The sequence below is a fragment of the Triticum urartu genome, chromosome 5A (assembly GCF_056163025.1).
Source record: "Triticum urartu cultivar PI428250 chromosome 5A, HENAU_Tu73, whole genome shotgun sequence".
Taxonomy (NCBI): Eukaryota; Viridiplantae; Streptophyta; class Magnoliopsida; order Poales; family Poaceae; genus Triticum; species Triticum urartu.
In genome coordinates this window covers 4,401,270-4,429,004 of record NC_141877.1, presented here as the reverse complement: position 1 = coordinate 4,429,004, position 27,735 = coordinate 4,401,270, and the positions used below count along the sequence as shown (strand labels likewise).

Here is a 27,735-nt window from a genome sequence, read left to right as displayed (position 1 = left end):
TGCAGATGATACCATTATTTTCGTGGTTGCGTGCCATGAACATGAAGCTCATTCTTAGCGTCATTTAGTAGCCGTCATGCTTTTAAATTAATTTTCGTGGAAGTTAAATATATTGTTTCGACGAGGCAAGTATGCCCAGCTATTTCGCCTTCTTTTCGAAGGTTAAGGATATTTTTTTCTAGTTTCAGTCTTTTCATATCCGAAATTAGATGATAGCTCGCACATTGTTGCAGGAAACTTGTTAAAATTAGATGCTACAAAAATAACTAATACTAATGCAAAGCAAATAAGAGAGTTTGTGATTTACATTTGAAATACAATAAACTATACAAAGTATGTGAAAAAAGTGATGTTGAATGATCGAATGGAAATGCCAATATATTATATTTCTTGTTTATTAGTACATGATTAATAAAGCTGGGTGGACGAATTGTCCATCTCTAGGGAAAAAGGCTACTAGAAGGGGGATTGATGCATCAAATGCCCTCTTAGAAAGTGAAGTGTAAGAATGAGCTCTTAACCGGAAAGACTGGTTATAAAGATAAGTGATGTTACCACTTATAAAAAGAAAACATATTCTTGAACCTATTTCATGCTCATGTCACGTCAATCCATAATGATATATAGGAACTAGTGTTTTTGTTATTTCACCAAACCATCGCAAATAATCAACGAAAAATCCAAGAAAGAGTTGCTTGTGGGAAACATGTTGCTAAATTTCTTCCTTCGTCTATTTCATATGCGATTCTAGGTCGAACAAAAATGACAAGATAATTTTGTTTAGAAATCCAAAGCAGATACCTCTGATCTTGCTTGAACAAAACGAAAGATATGCTCGATGAATAAAGCATGTCTTGCTTATTAACATTTCAGCAAACATATATTCTAAAAGCCTTTTTTATTTATCACTTTAATTTCATCATTAAATAGAAACCTTTTGGATTTTTTCCATTGCATTGAAAGGATTTTCAAAATTTAATTTTTACCCAAACAGTAGAAAGAGCTTTTGTCTTCTTTCATTGACATAGAGGTAGGCAAAAGAGGGATTTTTGTCGTTTGTGGAATAATTGCAAATTTGTGTCTGTCCGAGATTAGAATAGCTTCAAGATAACCAACATAACTTTTTGTTTTCTGCCATTAGGAAAAAGAGTTTCTTGTGGCCAGAATCAAATGGTAACATGTTTCTATTATCTCAAAAGCTTACAAGCAAGATTTGTTGAGTAAACAATTGGATTTTTGTTGAGTTATATTTTCAAGGGAGAGAAGGAAAAGGTAGATTGAAATAACGTTTTTCTCGAATGAAAAAAGGTTTTCTTTGCAACTGTTATTTCTTGCCTCTATATGTCATGGAAACCTTTTGATGTGGAACGGGAAGAGATAGTTGAGTGGATTAAGACAGAGGATTGCTAATCTATTGTACATTTTTTGTGCCAGGAGTTAAGCTCATGAGACACATGTAGGATCCATATAAATGTGTCTTGTCCAAGTTAGTGTAGTCTCAACTAATTTACATACCACTTAATGGTGTTTTCTCATCATCTACCCCAATAGGGTTTATCAAAACTTTACATTTAAAGGTACTGATCACAACATGCTAACAACCGTGGCATGTCTATTGCACACAATATTAAAATGGAGGGGAATGTTCTGTAGAGTGGAGCCGCCTCTAACAATTGATCCTCCCAGAAGCGAAGCACTTCCGCATCATCTATTTCTAAATATTAGCAACCCACTACAAAATTTTCCTCTCCATGCAAGCATGCCACATCACCAATCATGAATTTCATCATAGGTCGTGCATGTTTTCCCTCTGACAATTTATTGCATTATTCAATCCATACAAATTCATGCCAACTAATCAAGCTGTGCATATTTTGTTCCTAGGGAAATAAGAAATGTATGTTTGTTTTATGTTAATTTTTTGCATTAATTTTTGTGTGGCCAACACCGGTATATGTTTTGGACACTTGGAGCAAATATATATAGTTCACACCTCGCATTTTTTGTAAAGGGAATGGCATTTCATTAACTTCAATAAAAAAATCTCTCTTAAGGGACTACAAATTTGAAACTTGCTTAAAAAAGAAAGATTTTTATGGTGTACTATGGATAATTAGACTAAAGGAGAAACATGAGGTGGGGGCACAATGTTGCTTCTGCTTTGAGCAAGAGACAGTTTAAATTATATTTTCGATACATGCACAATTGCTTGAATTGCTTGGCAAGCTATAAATTGTGTGTTTAAATACCTCTATCATGTAGCTTGTCACAAAAATTTTGGTGCATGGCTATGTGGTGTGCAGAAGTGTCTTCGTCCTTAAAGTCATATTAGCACCACCATCGATTTTTGGATAGTTGGTTGTGCTGAATTGATTTCATTCTTAATAAAAAAATGTTCACTCTTTCAGGCAACTGCTATTCTCGTATATCAATTTGTTGCGATATTGGGCTTCTCACAAAATTGAACACATGAAGCAATGGAATCTGGGACCAAGCACTTGGAGTGGCTTATGGAGGAATTTATGTCTTTGTTTAGATGGCAATCATAATATAATAGGCTATTGTCTGGCTGAAATCATGTGATTTGGACATTTTATTATTTTTAGCTTGTAAGAAATTTGGTTGTGCGCATATGTGATGCAAATATTAGAGGCAATATATATATATATATATATATATATATATATATATATATATATATATATATTCTATTTTCTAAAACAAAATCTTGTCTTTCAGATACCGGTGTAGATGATTAAGTACCTATATCTCTAAGCACTGCACCAATTCTCCCTATCCCCTCTCAGTTTCTTCCAAAGTAATCGTGTATTACAAGTTTACAACCTATAGCATGTTGTATTTTTGCACCTGATGAAGTATATGCATGTAAATTTTGCACACAAAGTATGGCTATCTGTGCCAAAATTAAAATATTGAATGTGTTACATTTTTTCAAGTATCATAATTTTCTTTTTACAAAAAAAATATGCGCGAACAAAAAAATCCACGCATCAACCTACATAGAGTATATGAATTTTTTTTGGTATTTTATGTATTTTCCATAGACAGATTTTATGTTATGGAAACCAGCTAGGGGCTAAAGCACTCTAGACAGGATATAAGTGAGACAAGAAAGATTTGGGGAAAAAATGAGCAAGAAAATAGTTTATTAGAGATAAATCAGAATTTTATTACAGCAAAAGTCCATCCAATGTTTCTTTTTTGAGTGATATCTGGCATGTCTTGTATGATGAGCCGTGTATTTATCCTTTAATATCACATTCCTTGTAGTATTCCACATACTTATTTTCTGAAGGAGTACTCCACATACTTTTGTGTCTTGGCCACGGGGTGTGTTGACAACTCTTTATGATCTTTAATTTCAGCGGTGTTTTGGTCTAAATGGCAATGCAGAAATAATGTCATCTTTTGAAATGAATAAAGTTCATTCTTGTCTACAGTCGCCACTCTCATGTACTACCAATTATGGATGTTACTACAGGTGTGACATACTGAGATGATGGAGCTTGGTACAAAGAAGTTGGAGTGAATCACCGGTTTAGATCCCTGTTTGGACGGCATGCCCACCGATAGGCTTCTGAGTGTTGAGGGTGATCTTATTGGGCACGTTCATCTTAGTTAGTCCTCAGTCCATTCTATGTACATGTCACTTGCCCGTAGTGATGTCGCTATGGACAGTGACAAAATATGTAATCTCAAAAATACCTTTGCACGTGAAGAATTCCTATGGTTTTTAAATCGGGTGTGGTCTTGACTAGAGACAACCTTGCACACTAACATTGGCAGGGTAATAAGCGTTTTGTCTTTTTTCACCATCACATGTGAATTAAACACCTATTTTTAGTATAAGGTTACTCATACATTACGGTCTATTATTTTTCAGGTAGCTTCTAACCTATAGCACCATGTAGTGTGGATAATAATTTTGGTAAGTTGTTGAGGGGATTGACAAATAAATTCCACACATACCCTCGTGGGGGCGGAAACCATATTTTGGACTCTGTGGCTTCCCAGGAATGATGTGGATTTTTTTTTTTAAAAATGTGTTTCCCACCTTTGCAGGTTATTCATGCTTGTACTTATTGGCTCCGTACTTGGTCTATCCTACAGAGGCTGGAGGACACAAATCTTATTATGACGACATCCTACCCGGTTGCGCATATGACCAGGTACTATTGCTGTAAAACGATGTTTTTAATGTTTTTTGTTTGGAGTTGTTGGATGTGTGCATCTTGTTATGCAGATGTCGGACATTAACACATTGTGCTTCTATCAACATTTTTTAACGTTTGAACGAAAATGTCCTTTACCAGGAAAAAAAGTTCAACTTAGTTGGTCCATGCATGTTTTGTCACTTCATTTGCTAGATTTTTTTACGGCTGGCTGGAGGCCATTAATTTGTTTCCTTTTATCAAATAATTGCCATGCCTTGTAATGATTCTTTTCCTTATAGCAAAAAAAAAAAGATGTTTCCTACCAGTATGTATGATGTGTAGGTATGTATTGAACAAGCATACACTAGAAGAACAGCATGGCCCCTCTGATCGTCAAGTAGTAAGCACTGTAGTAGGAGGGGAAGGGCGGCCAGCAGGTCAGTGCAGCCCTACATCTGCAGGTATATATGACCATGAGATGATGTGTGAATTATTTCGAGCTCAGAAGGGAGCTAACTAGCAGGAGATAGTGATGGAAATGGAAATGGGGATGGACTCTCTTTGGCCTCACCATCAACACCCTCCTCCTCTTCCTCCTTCCTCAGAAGTACCAGATGCCTTCTCCTCCTACTACTATTACCCTCCGTTGGCCGCTGCCGCAGCCGCGGCCGCTACGACGGACAACCCAACGCCTCCGGCAGTTTCAAGGTCAAGGGCGTCAAGATCTAGGGCCGCGGCGAGGAAAGACAGACACAGCAAGATATGCACGGCCGGTGGGATGAGGGACCGGCGGATGCGGCTGTCCCTGGACGTGGCCCGGCGCTTCTTCGCCCTCCAGGACAAGCTGGGCTTCGACAAGGCCAGCAAGACGGTGCAGTGGCTCCTCGACAGGTCCACCGCCGGCATCAACCACCTCGCCGCCTCCATGTCCGCCTCCATGTCCTTGTCGGAGGAGGACGTGGACGGGTCTGTTCTCCTGGACCTGGACAACAACGACCACGCCATGGCCATGGCGGCCGATGCTGAAACAAACAAGCAGCAGGAGCAGGAGCATCAGACGGCCAAGGCAAAAAGAAGATCAGCTCCTGCTGTTCCAAGTCCAAGGAAGAAGAGCAGCAATGGCAGCGCCCCTGTTCTCCTCCCAGACAAGGCGTCCAGGGCAAGGGCCAGGGAGAGGGCCAGAGAGAGGACCAAGGAGAGGAACCGCCTCCGGTCGGAGGCTCCGGCACCGGCGCCGGCGAGGCAGCCAGTGGTTCCGGCAGTAACCTGCAGCAACAACTACTACGAGGAGGGGGAGCAAGAGCCATGGGAGCTGGGAGGAGTTGTCTTTGCCAAACCACGCATCCAGTACTGACCATCCAGTCGAATAAAGGCCATCCAAATCGGTACTTGCAGAGGCTCCTCTATCTTCGATCGTACGTAGTACGTGTGTTTCCATTAACTGATTGCTTTTCTATCTCGATCTTGCCGTTTTTCTTCTATCCAACAACTTCATCCATCCACCAGTGATGAATAATGGATTAATCAGTCATCACATGCCATGTTCCTCTTTTGCTTGCTTTTGTTTATTAGTAATTTCTAAACGGTTTATTAGTAATTAATTTCTGAACGAGGATCGACCGTCCGGTGCTTTAATTTGTTTGATGTGAGTTACTACTTTGTAACCATTATAACTAACTTGCAATCCTTCTCTATATATGGGTAAGAAGATGATTGATGTAATATTGGTTGAGCTACCTTCCTAGCGTTTACAGATATATGTATCACTTCTAGAGAACCGCCCTTATTTTTTTTGTGGGGAGGGAAGTTTTTTTTAACAAGTTCAGAATGGAAAATGTAATATTACAACCCCCCCCCCCCTCCCCCAGCACATATAGCATATGTTTATTACGGACCAAACCCGAATACGGCTACAAGATATTCCTAGTTTCGTTTGCAGCACATAATTACATGATAATAATTCATTGGTTTACCTTAGTTCCTTAGATATATATGTCCTCACTTTCTACATTGCCATCAACTATTTTTCCAAAATTTTCCTGTTTGTTCTATCAGTTGATCCTTAATCCCAAAGATATTTGAAAAAAAAATTGCGTTCAATCAAGTAATTAGTGTGCAAATAATAGTTAACAAAGCAGCATGTATAGTTGTATACATTTCATATCACATGAAAAATGTTCAGTGCCGCCTAACGTTAGCTTAGCTAGATGTATACAATTTTGATGACATGAAAATGTTTGGCAACAGAATTTTACATCACAAAATCATACGGATACACATTTAACCAAATACTACAGCAAGATTCCACCAATTAAGGAATTTATAGTGTCATGCAAGTTTCCCTTGTTACATTATCGAAAAAGACATAATATGTTGTGTCCTTCTCAAATGATGCTATATGTTTCATTTGCTAGAAACATCTATTTGTTGTACTATTGGATAGCTCTGTTTGCAGTTGCACAGCAGATAGGCCATTAATACATGTCGACAAGACATGTGCATCCAAACAGGGGCTAAGACCAAAACTAGTACAATTCACAGTGTAAGATAGATCATTGCACACACTATTATACTGTTATGCAAAAACAAAATCCATTATTTGCATCATAACTGATTGGCAAGTACGAGCAGCCGACAGAACTAGTACCAAGGACAGGCGATAACAACACAACACTAGCTTAAAGTGTCCATGTTGCTGGCAGATCAGTTTGTCATCCACATGCACATGTACTACTATGGGTTGGGTTTCATGTCAAACAGCATTCAAAGACACCATCAACCCTTATCTATACATGCATGCGCTCATCAGTAGTACCTTCACACACATCAGCACAACAATTGACAATGTCTGAGAAGAATTAAGTAGATAATAATATACTAGTTAACTAGTTTGTCCAATATACAGTAGTAATACGGTATCCTCAAGCCCTTCCTGTTTTCGCCAGATTCTGCATAAAATGATCAGTCAACAATAATTCTTGAGTAAACATCTATAGTTGACCTAATTCTTATCATGCATTAAACTGTGACTTAAATTACCTTGTATATTTTTTGTATGGAGACATGCATGCATATCACTTCCCAGAAACATAAAAAGTACTCGTACACTAGTAGTACCACAAATCCTAGTACATAATCTTAACCTCTGATCTTACAGGCATGACAAAATACTACTGAGGTATCTGTACCAATAGTAAATACGTTGATTTAATAAACTAGCAGCCATGCTCTACGTGAAAGCTATTTTTCAGAAATTCCAGAAAACGGGGCTTTAATTGGTTGTGTAATAGAAAAACACTAACCCATTGGCTAATAATTAGATTATGCCTGTGATCTTTCTTGAGAGCAGAATCACCACACGCTCAGTACATATGATTCAGATCAGTGTGTCTGTCAGACTGAATTACACAATGGAGTAGGAACTAGCATAGCATGCAGATCAAGAATTTCTATATATTTTCGCGCCAAGTGGCAGTATAACCACATATATATGTACCATAGTATATTTGTTAGGATGCCAATTTGGAACCTCAAGGATGCCCTCCGACCCTACTTAGTTCAACTGAATGAACTAAATTTTCAGAATCCACCTCACTTCTGAAAAATTAGTTCATTGGTTGAACTAAGAAGGGTCAGAGGGTACCCCTTAGGTCCCAAATTAGCATTCAAATATTTGGGGCTCTAGTTACCACATTTTTCATTCAAAAATTTCTATTTTTTAACAAAGAACACATGTGTCCTTTTTCATCACAATAAAGAAAACTATGTCTTTTCACAACCTTCGTCACTGCCTTTTCCAAACCTTCACATACAACTCTTGCAGGCCTGCATTGCACCAGTCATGACACATGTCTCTTCCAGAAGATAATGCAGTGAAGGACATGCCCCTTGATTGTTAAAGCGATTAATTTTTCCATGCATATAAAACGTATATAGTAAATAACATCAAAGGATAAGCGGCTGTTAAACTGTTCGGAATGAAGGAATTTCACAGGAGACAGTTCGCTTGCTGCAAGAAATATGAAAACAAATCATGTAATCTAAATAATCTGTTTTCAAGAGTTCATGTGATTAAGATGTACTATGTGGGGTCAGTGTAAACGATTTCTGTACATATCTAGTCATGTCATTGTAGTGCGAGCAAGAAGAGACTAGAACCAAAACGGAGCATGCATAGACATAAAAGGTTTCATTAAAATATTTCGGAGTTAGCTCATGTCTTGTTCTTTATAACAGAGTTCACTAACAGCAAAGTAAAGCGAGAACTAAATCAATTCCTTAGTTCGCTAACATAAAAATAAAGCGAGACACGTCAGTTTAAAGAGATGAGGCAAAATAATAAACCAAACTTCCGTCGCCTATAGAAATGGCATAGATAGAACAGAACACCAACTTTTTTATAAATCTTTTATTTCAATATTCAGAAATATAAGAAATTCATAAACAGCACTACTTATATCACATTCTACACATAATATATCTGTGGCATGGAAGTGAACACAATCTTCTATATAGCATCCCTCTATTCACAAATAGATGTCATTCTACACATGACGATAATCTCTATCTTGCAACTTTGCTTTTAATATTAATGTTACATAAAAAGATGAACTTGATACTATGAACGAAATTCATGAAAAAATTAAATATGTTTTAGCTAAACAGTCAAACTATTTACTTATGTATAATAAGTCCAAGTTAGAGAACCCTGGCTACGTTCTTTGGACACCATGAATTTATGAATGGAAGTATAATACATCATATTATTCGAAAATTCTTACACATATTCATGGAGAGGAGATAACATAGATGGCAACCAGCAGAATGTAGTTTGACATTTCTGAATACAGGAGCACCAAAACTAGACCGTATTGGGTACGCAAATGTGTTTCAAATTCATGTAGGTTCCATATAATTTAAGTTCTTTGGCCAGTGCATGCATACAGATCATAAAATGCCTACAATTATGAAGGATGCCTATAATTTCTTCTAGCACATAAAATTGGAGTGTACTTGAAATTGTTCCTAGCTAAAGTATATTATTTGTTCAGTGAAGCACATGCATGCTATATAGCCAATGACTGTTTCAGCAAGTGTTCCACATGCCATTCATAAGATGATACCAACACGTAAATTTTCGCAAAGAAAGAAACAGTTTCCACTTTTCTGAAAAGCAAACCAGTTTTCTTCAGTTTGTTAATTTGATGTTTCTAGTTTACATGAAGATATACCGATGCTTCAAATTGGCTAAGCATATCTATTTGTGAGGTTATTATCTAGGTATTGAATGTAAAATTGCATTTGAGGGCAATCCTTACTGGACCAACATTAAACAAAAAATAATAACTAGTACTATCTCCTATCCATAATAGGTGTTGCAGTTTTGAACTAACCCCAGTTCTAAACTGCGAAATTTATTTTAGGTCGGAGGGAGTACTTATATGCATACAATGAGTATATACCGATGGCATGGAAGTGAAGCAAAATCTTCTATATAGTACTCCCTCTATTTGCTAGACATGACGATAATACCTAAAATGCAACTTTGACATTTAATTTAGTGTCACAGAAAATTACGAACTATGAAAAAACAAATCATGAAATTTTAACTCTATATTTAGTTGAGCTTCCAAAATATTTTGTTATCTATTGTGAGTCAAAGCTAGAGAACCCTGGCTGCCTTCTTTCTTGGACGTCAAGCATGTACGAATAAAAAAATATGATAATAAAATTCTTACATAGTCATGGAGACCAGATAAAAAAATAGTAATTTACAGAATGTAGCTTGACATTTCTTAATATAAAAGCACCTAAATTAGACCGTATTGGGTACGTGAATGTGTGGCCATTTCATGTAGGTGCTCATTTTCTTTTGGCAACATGCATGAATCCATATCCAGGATGGCCAACATTTATGCATGATGTCTATCACTTTTTTCCCTACCTCATACAATTGGTTGATACTTGAAATGGTTCACGATTAAAATAATATGCTTTCTTCACTGAAGCATACATACGATATGGCCAAAATTAGAGTGTCAGCAAGTGTTCCATGCATGGCATTCATCAGATGATGTGATTCAAAATAACAGAAGGAACTGTTTCCACTATTCTGACAAGCAAACTAGGTTTTTTCTGGTACAGTGTGTTAATTTGTTGCCTCTATTTACATAAAGATATCGGGAAGAAGCTTCATATGTGTTAAACACATTCATTTGCTAGATCGGTATCTTCTAGTATATTTTATAGAAAAAAGGCTAATCTAATTATCTGGTAGGTCAGAGATGTAAACCAAATCAGTACTAGCTTTTGTCCTGATAATAGGTAGTAAGACATCAGGTCTATGACCTGCTAGCCTATGTGAACCCCTAACTAGGTGTCCAAAAATAATGTATGGGCTACACAAAAATACATTTTTGTGGGCATATATATGTACAGTTTCATTAAGACACAAAAATACATATTCGCGGATTTATAATGTCAAAGAATACATCTATTGTAGATCCATAGGATTGTCTTTTTGTGTAGCCCATACATGAATGGTTTATTGATTATTACTAACAGATTCATATCACGCAAATGCAGATCTACATGTGTGTGTGGGGGGGGGCGGGGGGGGGGGGGGGGGGGGGCTCTAGATTTTTGAAAAAAAAAACAGGCTCACTGGAGCCGGGATCCATCTTGCATTTTTGGGACTCCAAAATCTAATAAACTGTTTGCCACTAATGTGAAATCAAATGTGTCATTATTGGCATCAGTTGAGTGCCAAGGAAATAATAAGTAGTACTGGTGCGTGAGTATGTGTTTAAAAAAACAGGACTTTGTAATGTTTTTTTTAGAATAGGCACAAACTTTACAATATAGTAAGTAATAACAAATACAAACCAAATGCAGTCTCCGCTTGCCGAGTTACCCTGAGAAAATCACTACCACTGATCCATGGCATTTTATTTTGGTGTAAAGGATGCACACATAAATTTTCGTTACTAGTACAGATGCAGCGTACTCCACAGTATACAAGGTAATGCAAAATAGTGAGGGAAGCTGTTGGAGTTTGATATATTGGTTGGCATTTACTGTAGGAGAGTATGTCAAAGTGTCAAATCTCAAGATTTGCTTTTCTGCGGTTCGGTTTACTCCTCGCTCCTACAGGAATATATGCATGTAGTACTTGAATCCAGGAAAATAACTAGCTAGCTAGGTCCTAGGGATTCAACCGGAAACGAGATACTCATATATTTACATTAGTTGTGCAAAAACAAATAAATGTAGAGTTATCCTCACATAGCTAGATCCAGACTCAAAGTTGGCAGTCAGTTTAGGTATCCTTGGCCGTTGGTTTGATTTGTGTGGCACAAGGTAGTAAAGCAAATGAAAGCCCTGGAGAGGAAGGAGCTAGCTAGCCAGTATGGTGGATGAGATTGAGATCTCGTGGAGAACATACATATATTAACGACGCCCGAAATAGGTAGAAACCGGAGTGGCAGAAACGGAAGGGGCATGCAGTTTAACCTTACATTTTGACATATACTGGCCGGCAAAGTTGGAGATGGATGGATGGATCCTTGACTGATCTCCTCCCTCCTGGTCGGCCATGGCTGCCCCCAGCTGCTTAACGCTTCTACTCCAACTCGGCTCAAGGACAGAGCCGGAGCCATCCGTCCATGGTCGGTGCCGGATCTAGATAGGGAAACAATGGTGTCTGTGTGTGAGTGGGGTTCGGTTTTGAGAGGAGATGTGGCTGGCTGGGATTGGGAAATCCATCCATGGCCATGCCGGCCAATGGGGAAGGGGAGGGCTGTGACTTTTCTTTCTGTCTTTCTCTTTGCGCAGACTGGGGAGAGAGAGAAAGAGGGAGAGGCAGGAAGAGAGAAGACAAAGAAAGAAAGAAGCATGTATCCGGTGCAGTGTGGATGGGTTGGATTGGGTCGAAAGAGGACACGCACTGCACGCAAACAGTACAGAGCTGTACTAACGGACCCAACCCAAAAACTAGCCGCAAACCTACTTTACTGCCCTGTCTTGTCCCTGCTGCTTGTGCTCCTAGCGCTCGCTGGTGTTGGTCAAGTGAAATTTAAGCACCTCTTACAAACTTAACCTAGCATTGCAGCAGCATCTTGTCGTTGCATTTAAACACCGCTATATTAATTTGTACTGTACATCTTAACCTAGCCGCGCCTAATTGGCAACGCGATCCGGTGTCCTACTTCAATTGCGCTGCCTCGCCGTCGCCGAGCAAAGCGTGTGCGCCTGATGGCGATGGTGGAGCTTCATGCCGTTTGGCGATGCAATGCGCAGACGTGGAGCGAGGCACGAAGGTGGCATGAGTCACATTAGCGGCATGGTAGCAGAGCACAAGAGTGGTGGTGTAGCATGGCGCGGGGATGCAGTGCGGTAGTGGCTAGTATGGCGCCTGTATGTGGTTTGATCCGGCAACAACGTCGTTCGTGCATCGTTTTCTTGTTGAAGGCATTGCTTTTGAACAACTCTCTCACGGTTCATATGTTGCCAAAGCCGATGGTTGGCTTTGCTTGTTTTATGTGTCGTCGGTCGCTTCAGCAACCCTTTATCTGGTCATGCCTTTTGTTTTCGTGGTAACTCTAACAGAAGGCAATCTTGGTCGGTGCAACGGGCACGGTAATTGGCTACGTGCAGGGGCGGAGCCAGGGGGCACGAGCAGGGGCCTGCCCCCCCCCCCCCCCCCCCCCCAACGATCAACAATTTTAGTAGAAGCAACTAGTAATTATCAACAAGATTCGATCAATATACGTACTCGCCCCCCCCCCCCCCCCCTATACTCGAATCCTGGCTCCGCCACTGGCTACGTAGTATATATCACATGTTAAGGGAGGAGAACTTTTGGTCTATGGATATATATACACCCTATATGGAAACTAAATAAAAATCAATAAATTCTGAAAATATTTCTGAAATAAAGTTGATCTTCCATTTTATTTGCAAGATAAATTCCACAAAAATAAAAAACCTCTCCGACTTCTTAAAAACAAAATTTTCGGCTAAAATAGTGTGAATAGTGACCTATAGTAGGAAATAATATTTCTTTTGCCCTGAAGTCAAGGCTGGGTTTTTTTTTGCAAAAATTTATATACTAGTGCAAAAGAAAGTCAAGTTTATTTAAAAAGAATTCTAAAGTTTTTTGTAATTATTTTTTTTCTATATAGAGTGCATATCCACCCAGGAACCAAAGGGTATTTCCAGCAAGTTGAGCTGAGTTATAAGAGTGGGAGCGGCAACCTTGATTTGGTTGCCCTCACTGTAGTAATGACATGGTTTTTAATGGAAAATTCTCCTCTCTTCTGTAGATTATGCATCCGTGTATGCACTTGCTCTGCTCGCTATCTATTCTTGAGCAATAGGAACTCCAATAATTGTTTGCACTGCGCAGTTGGAATAGGCAAGAATGTTTTGTTTAGAAAAGACACCGAAAGAGCATCTCATATCAAGGGGAAAAATAGGCAACACAAACAAAGGACAATAAGAAGCAAAACGACATGTAGAAAATAAAATTACACCAAAAGCATATTGGCCGTCTTTTCTCTGTTCCTAAATATTTGTCTTTTTAAAGATTTCAAATGGAATACCACATGCAGATGTATATAGACATATTTTAGAGTGTAGATTCATTGCTTTTGCTCCGTATATAGTCATTTGTTGAAATCTCTAAAAAGACAAATATCAGTTTTGCTAAAGCACATCTAGATGTGTCATAAGTATTGCACATCTAAATCCTATATCATTGATTTTACATCGAGATTCGTATGGATATTTTCCTCTTTTTTTTTCTTTTTCAAGTTTATGCTTGATTCACTCACTTAGATGTGCAATAACTAGAGCACATCTAGATGTGTCCTAGATACATCTGACAAATATTTAGGAACAAAAGGAGTACAATATATTAACATTTTTACCGAAAATAGATTTAAACTAGCCTCGTAGCTACTACTACTAGAACAGTATGAGCTGGCTATTCGCTATTGCTGAACAAGGTTTACAGACAAGTGCAGTGACGCCTGAAAGAAACCAAACAGGAAGAAGATTTTCTCGTGCTACGCGCGCGCTCTCTCTCAAACAGTTTGGCGCAGCCAAAACACAGTGGGACACCCATGATGGCTGGCTGGCTGACACGTAAGTGTTGGGGGGCCCGGCCCGGCCAGGCCCGGCTAGCTAGGCGGCTGATGAGTGACAGCGCGTGCTGCATGCCCACCTTTTCTTTGGTCCCACCGCATCGTCCTTCATCTGCACTCTCCCATCAATCTGCAAATTTTCCTTTTTTTCTCCCTTTCTGAATGGAACAATATGCAACCCTATGCCGCCTGGAAAATCAAAGGAAAATACATCACAGGGACTGTTTTGTTTGCCCAAGGTTGCCACGTCAAATTTAGGACAGTATCTCACCAACTTGGTTAGCCACCGTCACTCCTTCCCATTATAAAAAGCAGAGTCTGCTTTTTTTTCTTTTCAGGTCAAACTTCATAAAGCTTCACTAAGTTTATAGGGGGGGGGGGGGGGGGGGGGGGATATACACATCTATAACACCCAATAAATACCATTACATACAATGTAAAAATATTGTTTATATTATATTCAATGAGCATTATGGATATTGTTATGTTTGTCTTTATATAACCTTGCCAAACTTTACAAAGCCTGAATTTGAGAAAATCTGTACATACTATATTTTGGGACGAAGTGAGTATGGTAAGACTTTCTTAAGCATGCCAACACGTGGCTCATGGACCGCCGCACCGTCGCCATCGGGTAGGTCGCCTTGGCCTTGGCCGGCGTGGGCGGGGCCTTGGTGGCGCAGTCGTCGTCGGCCGGGGCCTGGATGGCGCTCCACATGTCCAGCTGCTGCGACGGTGGCATCGGCGCCGGCATGCGAGTGCGAGTGTGAGGAGGAGGGACGTCCATCGCCGGCATGACATGGCACACCGCCACCGTCATCTCGAACGATCTAAAAAAGATCGCAGCCGAAGGTGGAGATGAAGCTTGCTGGAGGAATGAGTGAGTGAGATGAGTGAGGTGGTGAGGGGGGTTGGGAGGGTATTTATAGGCGGGAAGGGGGAGCCTTTTCAGCCGTCCAAACACAACAGAGGAGGAATCCACCTATCCATCCTCTAACAAATTTTAGTTAGTACATTCCATCTCTTCTTGTCCTTAGCAGCTAATACTACTAGTAGTAAATGAACACTAGGGGCATTTCGGCTCAAGCATCCCACTGTCTTCTGCTTTATTTGCTGTTTCCACTACTTACTTGTAGTGTCTTTTTTTTAGAGGGGGGGGGGGGGCAATTCTGTGCACAAACTGCAAACTGCACTATGAAGAACATAATTTTAAAGATTAGCGGCTGGCTTGGCCATTGCTCCTTAATACTTAAAACTATTGTCACACACAACAAATGCCCATTTCCAAAATTGTACTACTAGCAAGTAATTAATATTCTTCTCATCCGATAATATCTACTCCCTCCTTTTCGGTTTATAAGACTTATCTCAACTTTTTTGTTTTTTCAATTTAGAGGGCTCATCTTCATTTCATTTTTAGTTTTCAATGCGCATTAGATCTTTGCATGCAAGAATTAAAAAGGAACACACCAATGCATGTAATGTTCCTACTCATCTAGTGGCTAAGTATGCATGCACTATAATTAATTCAAATTAATGCATGCGTTTATTTGGGGTAGTTTTGTAAAATATGAAATACATTCCTCCACTCAGAAAATGCCTTGGTTGATGAGATTTGAGATTTGAGCCATATAAACCAGAAGGTAGGGAGCAGCTATCAAAGCTTTACAAGCAAATATGTAAGGGCATCTCCAATGGTGACCTGCAAATTCTCTCCGGGTTCCGTCCGCGGACAGGCGGAACTGTCTGTGGACACGGATGCGGGCACCGACCATTTAATGCTAAGAGCATCTCCAGCCGCGTCCCCAACAGGCCCCCAGGCCACTTTTTCGGCGCCGGCGCCAAAAGAACGCCCCAGTCGCGCCTCCAGGACGTCGAAAAATGCCGGTTCGGCCCTTTTTTCCGCCCGGCGGTCACAGACCGAACCCGGCGCACTGGGGGGCAGTTGGGGGCTCCGGCGCAAGGGAAAAGCGCGGCTAGCCCACGCCGTCAGGGGAAAAGTCAAGGTTTTCTTCCCCGACTCGCCTCCCACCGCCCGCGCCCTCGGCCGCCAGTAGCTATATCCCGGCGCCGCCCGCCGCCTTTCACCACTAGATAGCCATTCCACGCCGGAAAAATAGCAGAGCTTCGCCGCGGCAGCCCCTCCAACAGCAGCTGGGCGTTTCCGGCCGCCGTTTCCGGCCGCGGAGGGGCAGTTTAGCGGCGGGGACACACCCACCGGGCGCAAGGTGTTTGGCGATTTGCCTGCCTCGGCGATGGACTCGGATGACGAGGAAGCGCTCGCCGCGCTGCTGGAGGAGGAAGCCGAGGCCGACGTCCAGGAAGAAGAGCATCTCATGGTGCTCGCCGCCCTCGCCCAGCTGCTGGCGAGCAATGAAAAGCCGCGGCGAGGTGGCTCGGCGTCGGGGCGGGTGAAAGCAAAGAACCGGCATCGTCTCGAAGGATACTGCATGCTCTACTCCGACTACTTCGCCGATGCTCCACTTCACGGCGACAAGGATTGTGAATTCCATCCGGAAGTTCAACAACTACTTCAAGTGCAAGATGGATTGCACTATTTATTGAACTATATAATTTGTATTGAACTATTTGTTGTTGTACTTTTTTGTTGAACTATTTGATTTTTCTATGATTAAATATGTGATAAAAAATATTTATGTTCATAATTCAACGACGAGCCACGGCGAACCACGCCGAATATGAGCCTATTCTCGCCCATATGGACCCTTTATTCGCCGAAAGGGGGCTGAAAAGTGGGCCAATATCGACGCCTGGGGGCGACGACTGGGCGCAAAACCGCCCCCAGCGCCGGTTGTGTCGCCGGCTCGCCCCCAGGGGGCGATTTTTATGCGTTCTGGAGGGGCCAACGGCTGGAGATGCTCTTAGAGACGAGGACTCGATGGAGATGGAGGATGAGCTCTTCGAACCTCCTGCACGCACCACCCTTGGCGAGTTCCTCTTCGTCGCCAAGCCGGACATGCGTCAAGTCCAGTGTCGTCCGGCAAGGTGTCACATCCCAAAGTTTCCCTAAATTTAGGATGTGTATTTAGAAGCATTGCATCCATGATTTCATTGCATATTTGATTTTTGAAAATCAAACATGACCCATTCTTAAAACCTAAGTCAATTTAGAGTTTAATCAATGGTCATGAGGATTTCCTTTGAGTTTATTTTTTATCAAAATTGTATAAGGGAAGGAAAGAATTTTGTAAGATAAATATTTGTGCTATTTTCCTTGATAGATCAAAGGTTTGAAAGTAGTTTAAATGTGGGAAATTGTTCTTTTTTTCTTTCTCCTCTATTTTTTGCTTCTTCTCCAAACAATTATAATATATTTTTTAAATCATTTTTATAAAAATATTGGCATTTTTGAAATTTTGTTTGGAATTTCAAAAACTGCTCAGGATTTCAAATTTCTTCTCATATTCAAAAATATGTTCGTGATTACAAAGTTTGTTCTCAAACTCGGAAAATGTTCGTGTTTCCAGAATTTGTTCATATTTTTCAAAAAAATAAAAAAATTGAAAAATTGTCTACTTACTGAAAAAATGTTCCGGACTTCAAAACATGTTCATGTTTCCATATTTTTGTTCCTTCCTTTGAAATTTATTCTTATTTTCATAAAAACTTTATATTTCAAAATTTGTTCTTGTTTTTACACAAATGTACAGAATTTTTATGCATTGAAATAAATGTTTATAATTTAATATTTTGTTCATATTCTTTATGCTTCTCGAAACTTTTTTGGAATTACAAAATTTGTTCGTGTTTATAAAAAACTACTTGCCGATTTTAAAAAGAGTCGTAATATCAATAAAAAATTATAGTTTCAAGAAAGTATTAGAAAAATGAATAAATGTTTCAAATCTTCCGCTGCTCTCTGTTCTTAAAGGTACGTGTGAAACATTAGCGCGTTAGAAGGTAGCAGATCGCGTGTTCTAGTCCTGCCCATAGTTCTATTTTTCGGAATTTTTGTGTCGTCCTATTTTGCATTCAACTCGATTTTGTTCCAGTGGGCCGACCCAATCATGGATCCCCCTGTGCAGCGCACACTTCATTCAACGCAACGTGCGTCCTATAGGAGGGTGCTCTTATGCGCCGCATTTTTGCGGCTAATAGGGAGCGCAACGCACACATGTGCCGTATGACTGGGCCTACCCAGTAAGAGGCACCGCGAGTTGTCAACAACAGTAAAAATTGAAAAAAATTAATCAAAAGAGACGCCGCAAGGCATAGAGCACGCGACATCGCTCTGCTCCAGCGTGCTGCTAGCCACTAGAGGAAATGGCCACATGTGAACAAACACGCCTCACAAACTTATTTAGGACCGTACCGTTGCGGGATATTCCCAATTGGATGTTATTTTCTGTGCATGTACAACAGCTTATATATTTTTGAAAATTGAACACATTTCAGAAAAACATGAAAGAATTTTCAAGAAATGTGACCAAAATTTGGAATTCCAAAGTAGTGATTGAAAAACATGAAGAAAATTTGAAATCTCAAACAGATTTTCAAAAATTGAACTTCAAAATACAAGAACATAATCTATAAGGGAGTTTTTTTAGTTTGGAACAATTTAAAAAAATATTAGAGCACATTTTTCAAATTTTTTAACAAAAATGTATAAATTTTGAACCCCGATCATATTACAAAAGAATGAACAAAATTTGAAGTTCCAAAAGTTTTAGACAGAAAACGGAATGTTCTACAAAACGCAAACACTTTCCCAATTTCTGAACAATTTTTTTTTAATATAACATTTTCGAAAAACAGGAACTTCTGTTGAAAATAATAAAGATTCTTTTGAAACGGGAACATTTTTTAAAATTCCAAAACAAAATTTGTAGAAGCCGACATATTTTGAAAGTCCAAACAAAATTTGAAAACATGAACATTTGTTGAAACTTGTGGACAATTTATGAAACTAGGACAATTTTTGAAACTCCGAAAAACATGAACATTTTTTGCAATTTGCGAACAATTTTTGAAAACAGGACCAATTTTTTGTACACCTAAACATTTATGGAAAAGTTGTGAAAAATTTAAACTAAAACATTCGCAATATTTTTTGAAAAATTCGGACATTTTTCGAATTTATGACCTATTTTGAAAAACGACCATTTTTTGAAATTTCAAACGTTTAATTTTCGAACATGACGTTAGTTAGAAAAGATAAAATGAGCTTGAAAAAAGGGGAAAAAGAAACAGAAAACGAAAAAAGGAAAGAAAAACAAAGAAGGAAAAGAAACAGAAATAGAAAACCAGAAAAAAAGAAACAGAAAAACCTGTAAAAGATACCAAAACCGGCTCGCTTCTTACGGTTGTAAATGGACTGTCTACATATAACTAAGTAGGCCCATCGCGTCGCTGCTCGATCGCTCACCTGTGTGAAGCGCCGACAGTGGCCAGCGTATCTACGTGTTTTTCCTGCCTTCCAAAGAGAAAAGAAGTTCGACAGCTTAATATGGGAGCAACTAGTTAACGAGCGCTCCTTCGGGAGCCTCACAACGATCAGCGCATTTGGTGCGCTCTCAGCCATTCACCACATGTCGCGCTTCCTTTGAATTTTGTTTTTATATTTTTCCGCACACATTTTCGGCTTTTTAAACAGTTTTTTTCGGCTTTTTTCGACGTTTTGGTTTTTCACCGGTCTTCCTTAGCTTTTCGAAATAAAAAAAAATTGCGCGAAAAAATGCGTTTTTTTTCTTCGCGAAAGTCAAGGTTTTTTTCCACGAGAGGCACGCTTGTGCTTTAGCGAGAGTCACGGCCGTGCCTTTCAAAAACGAAAAAAACGTATTTTCTATTTTTTTTCTTCGCGAGAGTCATGGTTTTGCTTACGCGAGAGGCACGGTTGTGCTTTCGCGAGAGTCAAGGCAGTGCCTCTCGGAAAGGGAAAAATAAAACGTGTTTTCTGTTTTTTTTTCTTTCGCGGGAGTCACGATTTTGCTTCCGCGAGAGGCACGGTTGTGCTTTTGCGAGTGTCACGACCGTGCCTCTCAGAAAGGGAAAAAATACGTGTTTTCTGTTTTTTTTTCTTTAGTGAGAGTCACGGTATTGCTTTCGTGAGAGGCACGGTTGTGCTTTCACGAGAGTCACGGCCGTGCCTCTCGGAAACGAAAAAAACACGTTTTTTGTTTTTTTTTCCTTTCACGAGAGTCACGGTTTTGCTTCCATGAGAGGTACGGGTGTGATTTCGCGAGAGGCACGGGTGTGCCTTTTTCGGAAAGGAAAAAACCGTGCTCCCGGTTCGGTTTTTTCACCCGGTTTTTTCGTCCGGTTTTTTCGTGAAAATAAAGTTCGTCAAAATCTATTAACACGGGATCTAGTTTTGAAGGTCTCGACATGAGGAATCCAATGATGAAAATAATTTGAGATTTTTGAACGCACGGTTTAAAAGATTAAAGCGTTTTGAATAAACGAATCTACGAAAAAAGGGAAAACTCCCAGGTTGCGACAAGTGGTGCGTTGCATGTGCGTCACTTGTCGCGACCGGAGAAAGTGGAGTGTTCTTTGCAACGAGCACTCCTTAATTAGTGATTTTGGTTTGAATCCTCACGGAAGTATCATTTTCGTTGGGTTTTTTGTGACATGAATACATTTTTTGCACTTCCCCTGCTGTTTATGGGCCGGCCCACTGACGAGCTGCAGTGGGCACCACTTGTGCCAGCCGGCGCATAAGGCGCCCTATAGGAGCTCCCATGACACAAAGCGCGTCAAATAGGATATTTCCTCCCGCTGGGCCAAAACCTGTTCGGCGACTATGCCGCCGCTTAAAGGCCATTTTGTACAATGCGCACGCACCAGTTTACACTAGGTCTAGTAGCGGGCCAGCCCATATTCTTTTATGTTCGTTTTTGTTTCTGCGTTTCCACATGGGTTTTCTTTCCTTTCTTTTACTTTTTTCTATTTTTAAATGCGTCAAATGTTGTAAACATTTATGAGCTTTCTTTCAAAATGTATGAACTTTTTCTAGTATTTGTTATTTTTCTTCAAATTTGATGCAATTTTTTAATTTTTCATTTTTTTTCAAAAAATTGATAAAAAATACCAAATTCGTGATTTTTTTCAAAAACCTTTTTTTTCAAATTCTTGAACTTTTTCCATGATCTATGAAAAAAATCCAACTTGTTTGAACATTGTTTTCAATATCGATGAACTTTTTTTTCAAATTTATGAACTTTTTCAAAATCGATGAACTTTTTTCATTTTGTGAACCTTTTTCTTTGAAAGTCAATGGCAGTCTCAACTTGTCCTATGTCACCAGTTGACTTGTATAAGGTCCACTGTTGACCAGTCAATCTATAGCCAATCGATCGAAGGGGCGACCGAAGGATGACCTACCCGAAAGGATCTGTTGTGTTTGTAGGGCTGGCCCAAGGCCGCGACTCGTGACCACCAAATGCCGCAACTGGCGCCGAAGGCGTTGTATAGGAGTTCCCAGTAGGAGGATCATAGCGATGGCTACCGGGTCATCTCTTGCGCTTGGACCGGGCCAGGCCTTGAAAATGTACTGGTACACTTCCCTATACACAACAAAAAGAATTGAATATCAACTGTGGGGTGTCGGGAGGGTTTTGTTTAGGGTTGAAGCCGCCGCCAGGGATTTTTGGTCCCCTGCCTCTTGCTGCCATCTTGGCGCTGGGAGGTGGGGGAGGGGGGGGTCGCATCTTTAAGAGTTCTATGTTCTTCGTCTTCATTTAGTGGTCGTCGTATTTTGTGAGAATAAATTTACTCTCATTCTTTTGACTCTGCCATGAGGTTAGAGATGTTTTTGTCCTCGCTGATCCAATTATTCAAATATGATGAGTGTATGTTCGTGTGTCATTTTTTTTTGTTGGTTTGATTCTTTGTGAAGATGAAATCTTTCATCGATACCACGGTGAAAATATTGTGATCCGACGGCCTACACTTTTAGGGGATCATCTCCGGTCCAAGTACGGTCATCGATCAAGGCTTCCAATCTTTTTGGCTGGGCGACTCAAGGCATTTTCAAAAACCATTATTGGTAATATTCATGCGGGTGAAAGAGTGGCAACATTGTTGCTCCAGTGTAATTGCAACGTCCTTACCTAAGTCTTGGAGTATTTCTTCTAGCAGAGATTGATACCGCAAAGAAGGTGTTTACAAGAGATATCATTGTAATTCTTAGTCATAAGGGTTACTTTGTATTTTCTTGGATCTTAGATCCAAATCAGTATACCTATAATTCTTATGAGTATGAATAAAATTACAGATAACTAAAAAAAGCGAGTAGTTATGTCATTTATTTTCCGTAGCGTTAACATGAACATTGTATTAGGTGCAAACATGGAAACAGTAAAGTCAAACATTAGTTAAGAAAATAAATTATAATGATCATTTTTCCATAGCCCATAACATTCTCTTAAGACATGGTGTGGACATTCTCTTTTGTCAGTATACGATAAAAAATGTCCAATTTTGTATGATGTGGATGATACACACCGTTGATTACATCATTGATTGACATCCACATGGTTCATCAGCTAATCGTACCAAAGTCGGATGGGATTTTGTCGTATGCTAGATTACTCTGACTTATTCTTCCCTATTGAAAACCGGATGGATATTATATGTCATTTTATTTGTTGATACATATGACATGATATGTGTTTTTGTTGGGAACAAAAATATGTACAATTTGATTTAAATTTTCAAACGTATATTCTAATACAAGCACATGAATATAAACGCAAATTCTAATACATGTACATTTAAATGTTTGAAATGTGTATGATTTGTTATTGTGTCTCCATGTTTAGTATCTATGTTGCAAGTTTCCATGTGTATGATTTGTTAATTTTCAATAAAAGCGATTTTATTAACTCAAAATGTAGCATCAATTAGATAAAAAGTATGATGCGCAACACCCTACATTCATGAAATTGGCCATATGAAACAATTTGGTGCCACTAAAGATTACATTTTTCACCTGGCTAATCTGACAACATAATTTGGACGGCCGATCGCCTCCATCATATGAGTTGGCCTCTTTCATGTTTGGTTGCTGATTTATTCTCCGTATTTGGTCCACCATGGACAGAGACTGGCTTGGTCATTTTTTTTTCTTGAGAAATTACCACTTTATTTAAGCACTAATATTGTTGCTCAATACAAGAATGTCAGGAATGGTAATAAGACAAACATGGCAACCCCTAGCTAGAGTAGTTGCCGCGTTCACAAGATCATGCACTTCGTAGTTTGCGTCCCTTCCTTCATGCACAATATTTTCTTCGATGTAATTCCTCCGTCTCACTTGAATCTCCTTGAACTCGCCCTTCAAGTGATTGACGGTGGCAACACAATCGGTGGCTTAGCTATGTGCACACTCGAGAGATTCAAATCTACAGCTAGATAGAAAGCAAGCATAAGCTTCAAGAATTTCCGGATCGATGATCAACTCATAGCATGTCACAGACTCTCCCAGATAATTTTCTTCATTGTCTCTGCGACTCCCTCCTCAGTCCTAGATATGGAAGCATTAACATTGATCTTGGGTAGTACCCTCAGAGCCCTCGTCCATTTTTTCCACTTTAGTCTTCGGATTTGGCCCCATATATTTCCTGCTCGGAATCATCCCTAGATCCTCCATATATATACTTGTTTATAAAATGCATTGTGGAAACTGGGGTTTGAAATAACTGTTCATACTTTGCTTTACGCCTCGCCTACCAAATTCCCCACATGGTTACAAGTACTTTTGCCAACTTCTTTTCCTCCATAGAATCTTGGATCGTTGCTAGCTTGCCAGAGCTTGGCATCCCCAGTGTGACATGAGATAACATGTTCTACTAGTTCCTCATCTACCAAGGACCAAACTTACTTAGACATTTGGCATTCTATGAGTGCATGTCTCCATGTATCACTAGCTCTGTAGAAAATTTCACATACATCTGAGTCCCCTATAGGTCGCGAACAAGGGTTTCAGCAGTTGGGATGGAGTTCTTTGCTAGTCTCCAAGCGAAATTCCTGGTCGTTGGTGGTACACCCGCCTTCCATAGTTTCTTCTGTTGGAAATATGCCCTAGAGGCAATAATAAAATGGTTATTATTATATTTCTTTGTTCATGATAATTGTCTATTGTTCATGCTATAATTGTGTTATCCGGAAATCGTAATACATGTGTGAATACATAGACCACAACACGTCCCTAGTGAGCCTCTAGTTGACTAGCTCGTTGATCAAAAGATAGTCATGGTTTCCTGACTATGGACATTGGATGTCATTGATAACGGGATCACATCATTAGAAGAATGATGTGATGGACAAGACCCAATCCTAAGCATAGCTCAAAGATCGTGTAGTTCGTTAGCTATAGCTTTTCCGAATGTCAAGTATCATTTCCTTAGACCATGAGATTGTGCAACTCCCGGATACCGTAGGAGTGCTTTGGGTGTGCCAAACGTCACAGCATAATTGGGTGACTATAAAGGTACACTACAGGTATCTCCGAAAGTGTCTGTTGGGTTGGCACGAATCGAGACTGGAATTTGTCACTCCGTATGACGGAGAGGTATCTCTGGGCCCACTCGGTAATGCATCATCATAATGAGCTCAATGTGACCAAGTGGTTGATCACGGGATCATGCATTACGGTACGAGTAAAGTGACTTGCCGGTAACGAGATTGAACGAGGTATTGGGATACCGACGATTGAGTCTCGGGCAAGTAACGTACCGATTGACAAAGGGAATCGTATACGGATTGATTGAATCCTCGACATCGTGGTTCATCCGATGAGATCATCGAGGAGCATGTGGGAGCCAATATGGGTATCCAGATCCCACTGTTGGTTATTGACCGGAGAGTCGTCTCGGTCATGTCTACGTGTCTCCCAAACCCGTAGGGTCTACACACTTAAGGTTCGGTGACGCTAGGGTTGTTGAGATATTAGTATACAGTAAGCCGAAAGTTGTTCAGAGTCCCGGATGAGATCCTGGACGTCACGAGGAGTTCCGGAATGGTCCGGAGGTGAAGATTTATATATAGGAAGTCAAGTTTCGGCCATCCAGAAAATTTCAGGGGTAATCGTTATTGTACCGGGACCACCAGAAGGGTCCCGGGGGTCCACCAGATGGGGCCACCTATCCTGGAGGGCCCCATGGGCTGAAGTGGGAGGGGAACCAGCCCCAGATGGGCTAGTGCTCCCCCCATGGGCCTCCCTTGCGCCTAGGGTTGGAAACCCTAGGGGTAGGGGCGCCCCACTTGCCTTGGGGGGCAAGCCACCCCCTTGGCCGCCCCCCCTTGGAGATTGGATCTCCTAGGGCCGGCGCCCCCCTAGGGGTCCTATAAATAGTGGGGGGAGGGAGGGCAGCCGCACCCTAGCCCCTGGCCTCTCCCTCTCCCTCCCGTGACACTCCTCCGTCTCCCTGTGCTTGGCGAAGCCCTGCCGAGATCACCGTTGCTTCCACCACCACGCCGTCGTGCTGCTGGATCTTCATCAACCTCTACTTCCTCCTTGCTGGATCAAGTTGGAGGAGACGTCTTCCCAACCGTACATGTGTTGAACGCGGAGGTGCCGTCTGTTCGGCGCTATGTCATCGGTGATTTGGATCACGACGAGTATGACTCCATCAACCCCGTTCTCTTGAACGCTTCCATGCGTGATCTACATGGGTATGTAGATGCACTCCTCTCTCCCTCGTTGCTAGATGACTCCATAGATTGATCTTGGTGATGCGTAGAAAATTTTAAAATTCTGCTACGTTCTCCAACAGTGGCATCATGAGCTAGGTCTATGCGTAGTTTCTATGCACGAGTAGAACACAAAGTAGTTGTGGGCGTCGATATTGTCAATTTGCTTGCCGTTACTAGTCTTATCTTGATTCGGCGGCATCATGAGATGAAGCGGCCTGGACCGACCTTACACGTACGCTTATGTGAGACTGGTTCCACCGATTGACATGCACTAGTTGCATAAGGTGGCTGCGGGTGTCTGTCTCTCCCACTTTAGTCGGATCGGATTCGATGAAAAGGGTCCTTATGAAGGGTAAATAGAAATTGGCATATCACGTTGTGGTTTTGGCGTAGGTAAGAAATGTTCTTTCTAGAAACCTATAGCAGCCACGTAAAAACTTGCAACAACAATTAGAGGACGTCTAACTTGTTTTTGCAGCATGTGCCGTGTGATGTGATATGGCCAAAAGGATGTGATGAATGATATATGTGATGTATGAGATTGATCATGTTCTTGTAATAGGAATCACGACTTGCATGTCGATGAATATGACAACCGGCAGGAGCCATAGGAGTTGTCTTTATTTATTTATTTATGACATGCGTGTCAACATAAACGTCATGTAATTACTTTACTTTATTGCTAAAGCATTAGCCATAGTAGTAGAAGTAATAGATGACGAGACAACTTCAAGAAGACACGATGATGGAGATCATGATGATGGAGATCATGGTGTCATGCCGGTGACAACGATGATCATGGAGCCCCGAAGATGGAGATCAAAAGGAGCAAATGATATTGGCCATATCATGTCACTATTTGATTGCATGTGATGTTTATCATGTTTTACATCTTATTTGCTTAGAACGACGGTAGCTTAAATAAGATGATCCCTCATGATAATTTCAAGAAAGTGTTCCCCCTAACTATGCACCGTTGCGAAGGTTCGTTGTTTCGAAGCACCACGTGATGATCGGGTGTGATAGATTCTAACATTCAAATACAACGGGTGTAAGCCAGATTTACACATGCAATACACTTAGGTTGACTTGACGAGCCTAGCATGTACAAACATGGCCTCGGAACACAGAAGATCGAAAGGTCGAGCATGAGTCGTATAGAAGATACGATCAACATGAAGATGTTCACCGATGTTGACTAGTCCGTCTCACGTGATGATCGGACACGGCCTAGTTGACTCGGATCATGTTTCACTTAGATGACTAGAGGGATGTCTATCAGAGTGGGAGTTCATTGAATAATTTGATTAGATGAACTTAATTATCATGAAATTAGTCTAAAAATCTTTACACTATGTCTTGTAGATCAAATGGCCCATGCTAATGTTCCCCTCAACTTCAACGCGTTCCTAGAGAAAACCAAGCTGAAAGATGATGGCAGCAACTATACGGACTGGGTCCGGAACCTGAGGATCATCCTCATAGCTGCCAAGAAAGATTATGTCCTAGAAGCACCGCTAGGTGACGCACCCATCCCAGAGAACCAAGACGTTATGAACGCTTGGCAGTCACGTGCTGATGATTACTCCCTCGTTCAGTGCGGCATGCTTTACAGCTTAGAATCGGGGCTCCAAAAGCGTTTTGAGAGACACGGAGCATATGAGATGTTCGAAGAGCTGAAAATGGTTTTCCAAGCTCATGCCCGGGTCGAGAGATATGAAGTCTCCGACAAGTTCTTCAGCTGTAAGATGGAGGAA

At 40.6% G+C, this 27,735-nt stretch overlaps 1 protein-coding gene across 1 annotated transcript; it reads left to right on the top strand.

Moving 5' to 3' along the window:
* Positions 1–4,629: 4,629 nt before the first annotated feature.
* LOC147967335 (transcription factor TEOSINTE BRANCHED 1-like) lies at positions 4,630–5,859 on the top strand. Its single transcript, XM_087522446.1, has one exon. It carries the CDS (start codon positions 4,708–4,710, stop codon positions 5,527–5,529), a length of 822 nt encoding a protein of 273 aa, XP_087378572.1. The 5' UTR covers positions 4,630–4,707; the 3' UTR covers positions 5,530–5,859.
* Positions 5,860–27,735: the final 21,876 nt, after the last annotated feature.

Bases quoted from the DNA above. Each gene is read 5' to 3' on its own strand.
- LOC147967335 (XM_087522446.1), top strand. From the start codon at position 4,708: ATGGAAATGGAAATGGGGATGGACTCTCTTTGGCCTCACCATCAACAC.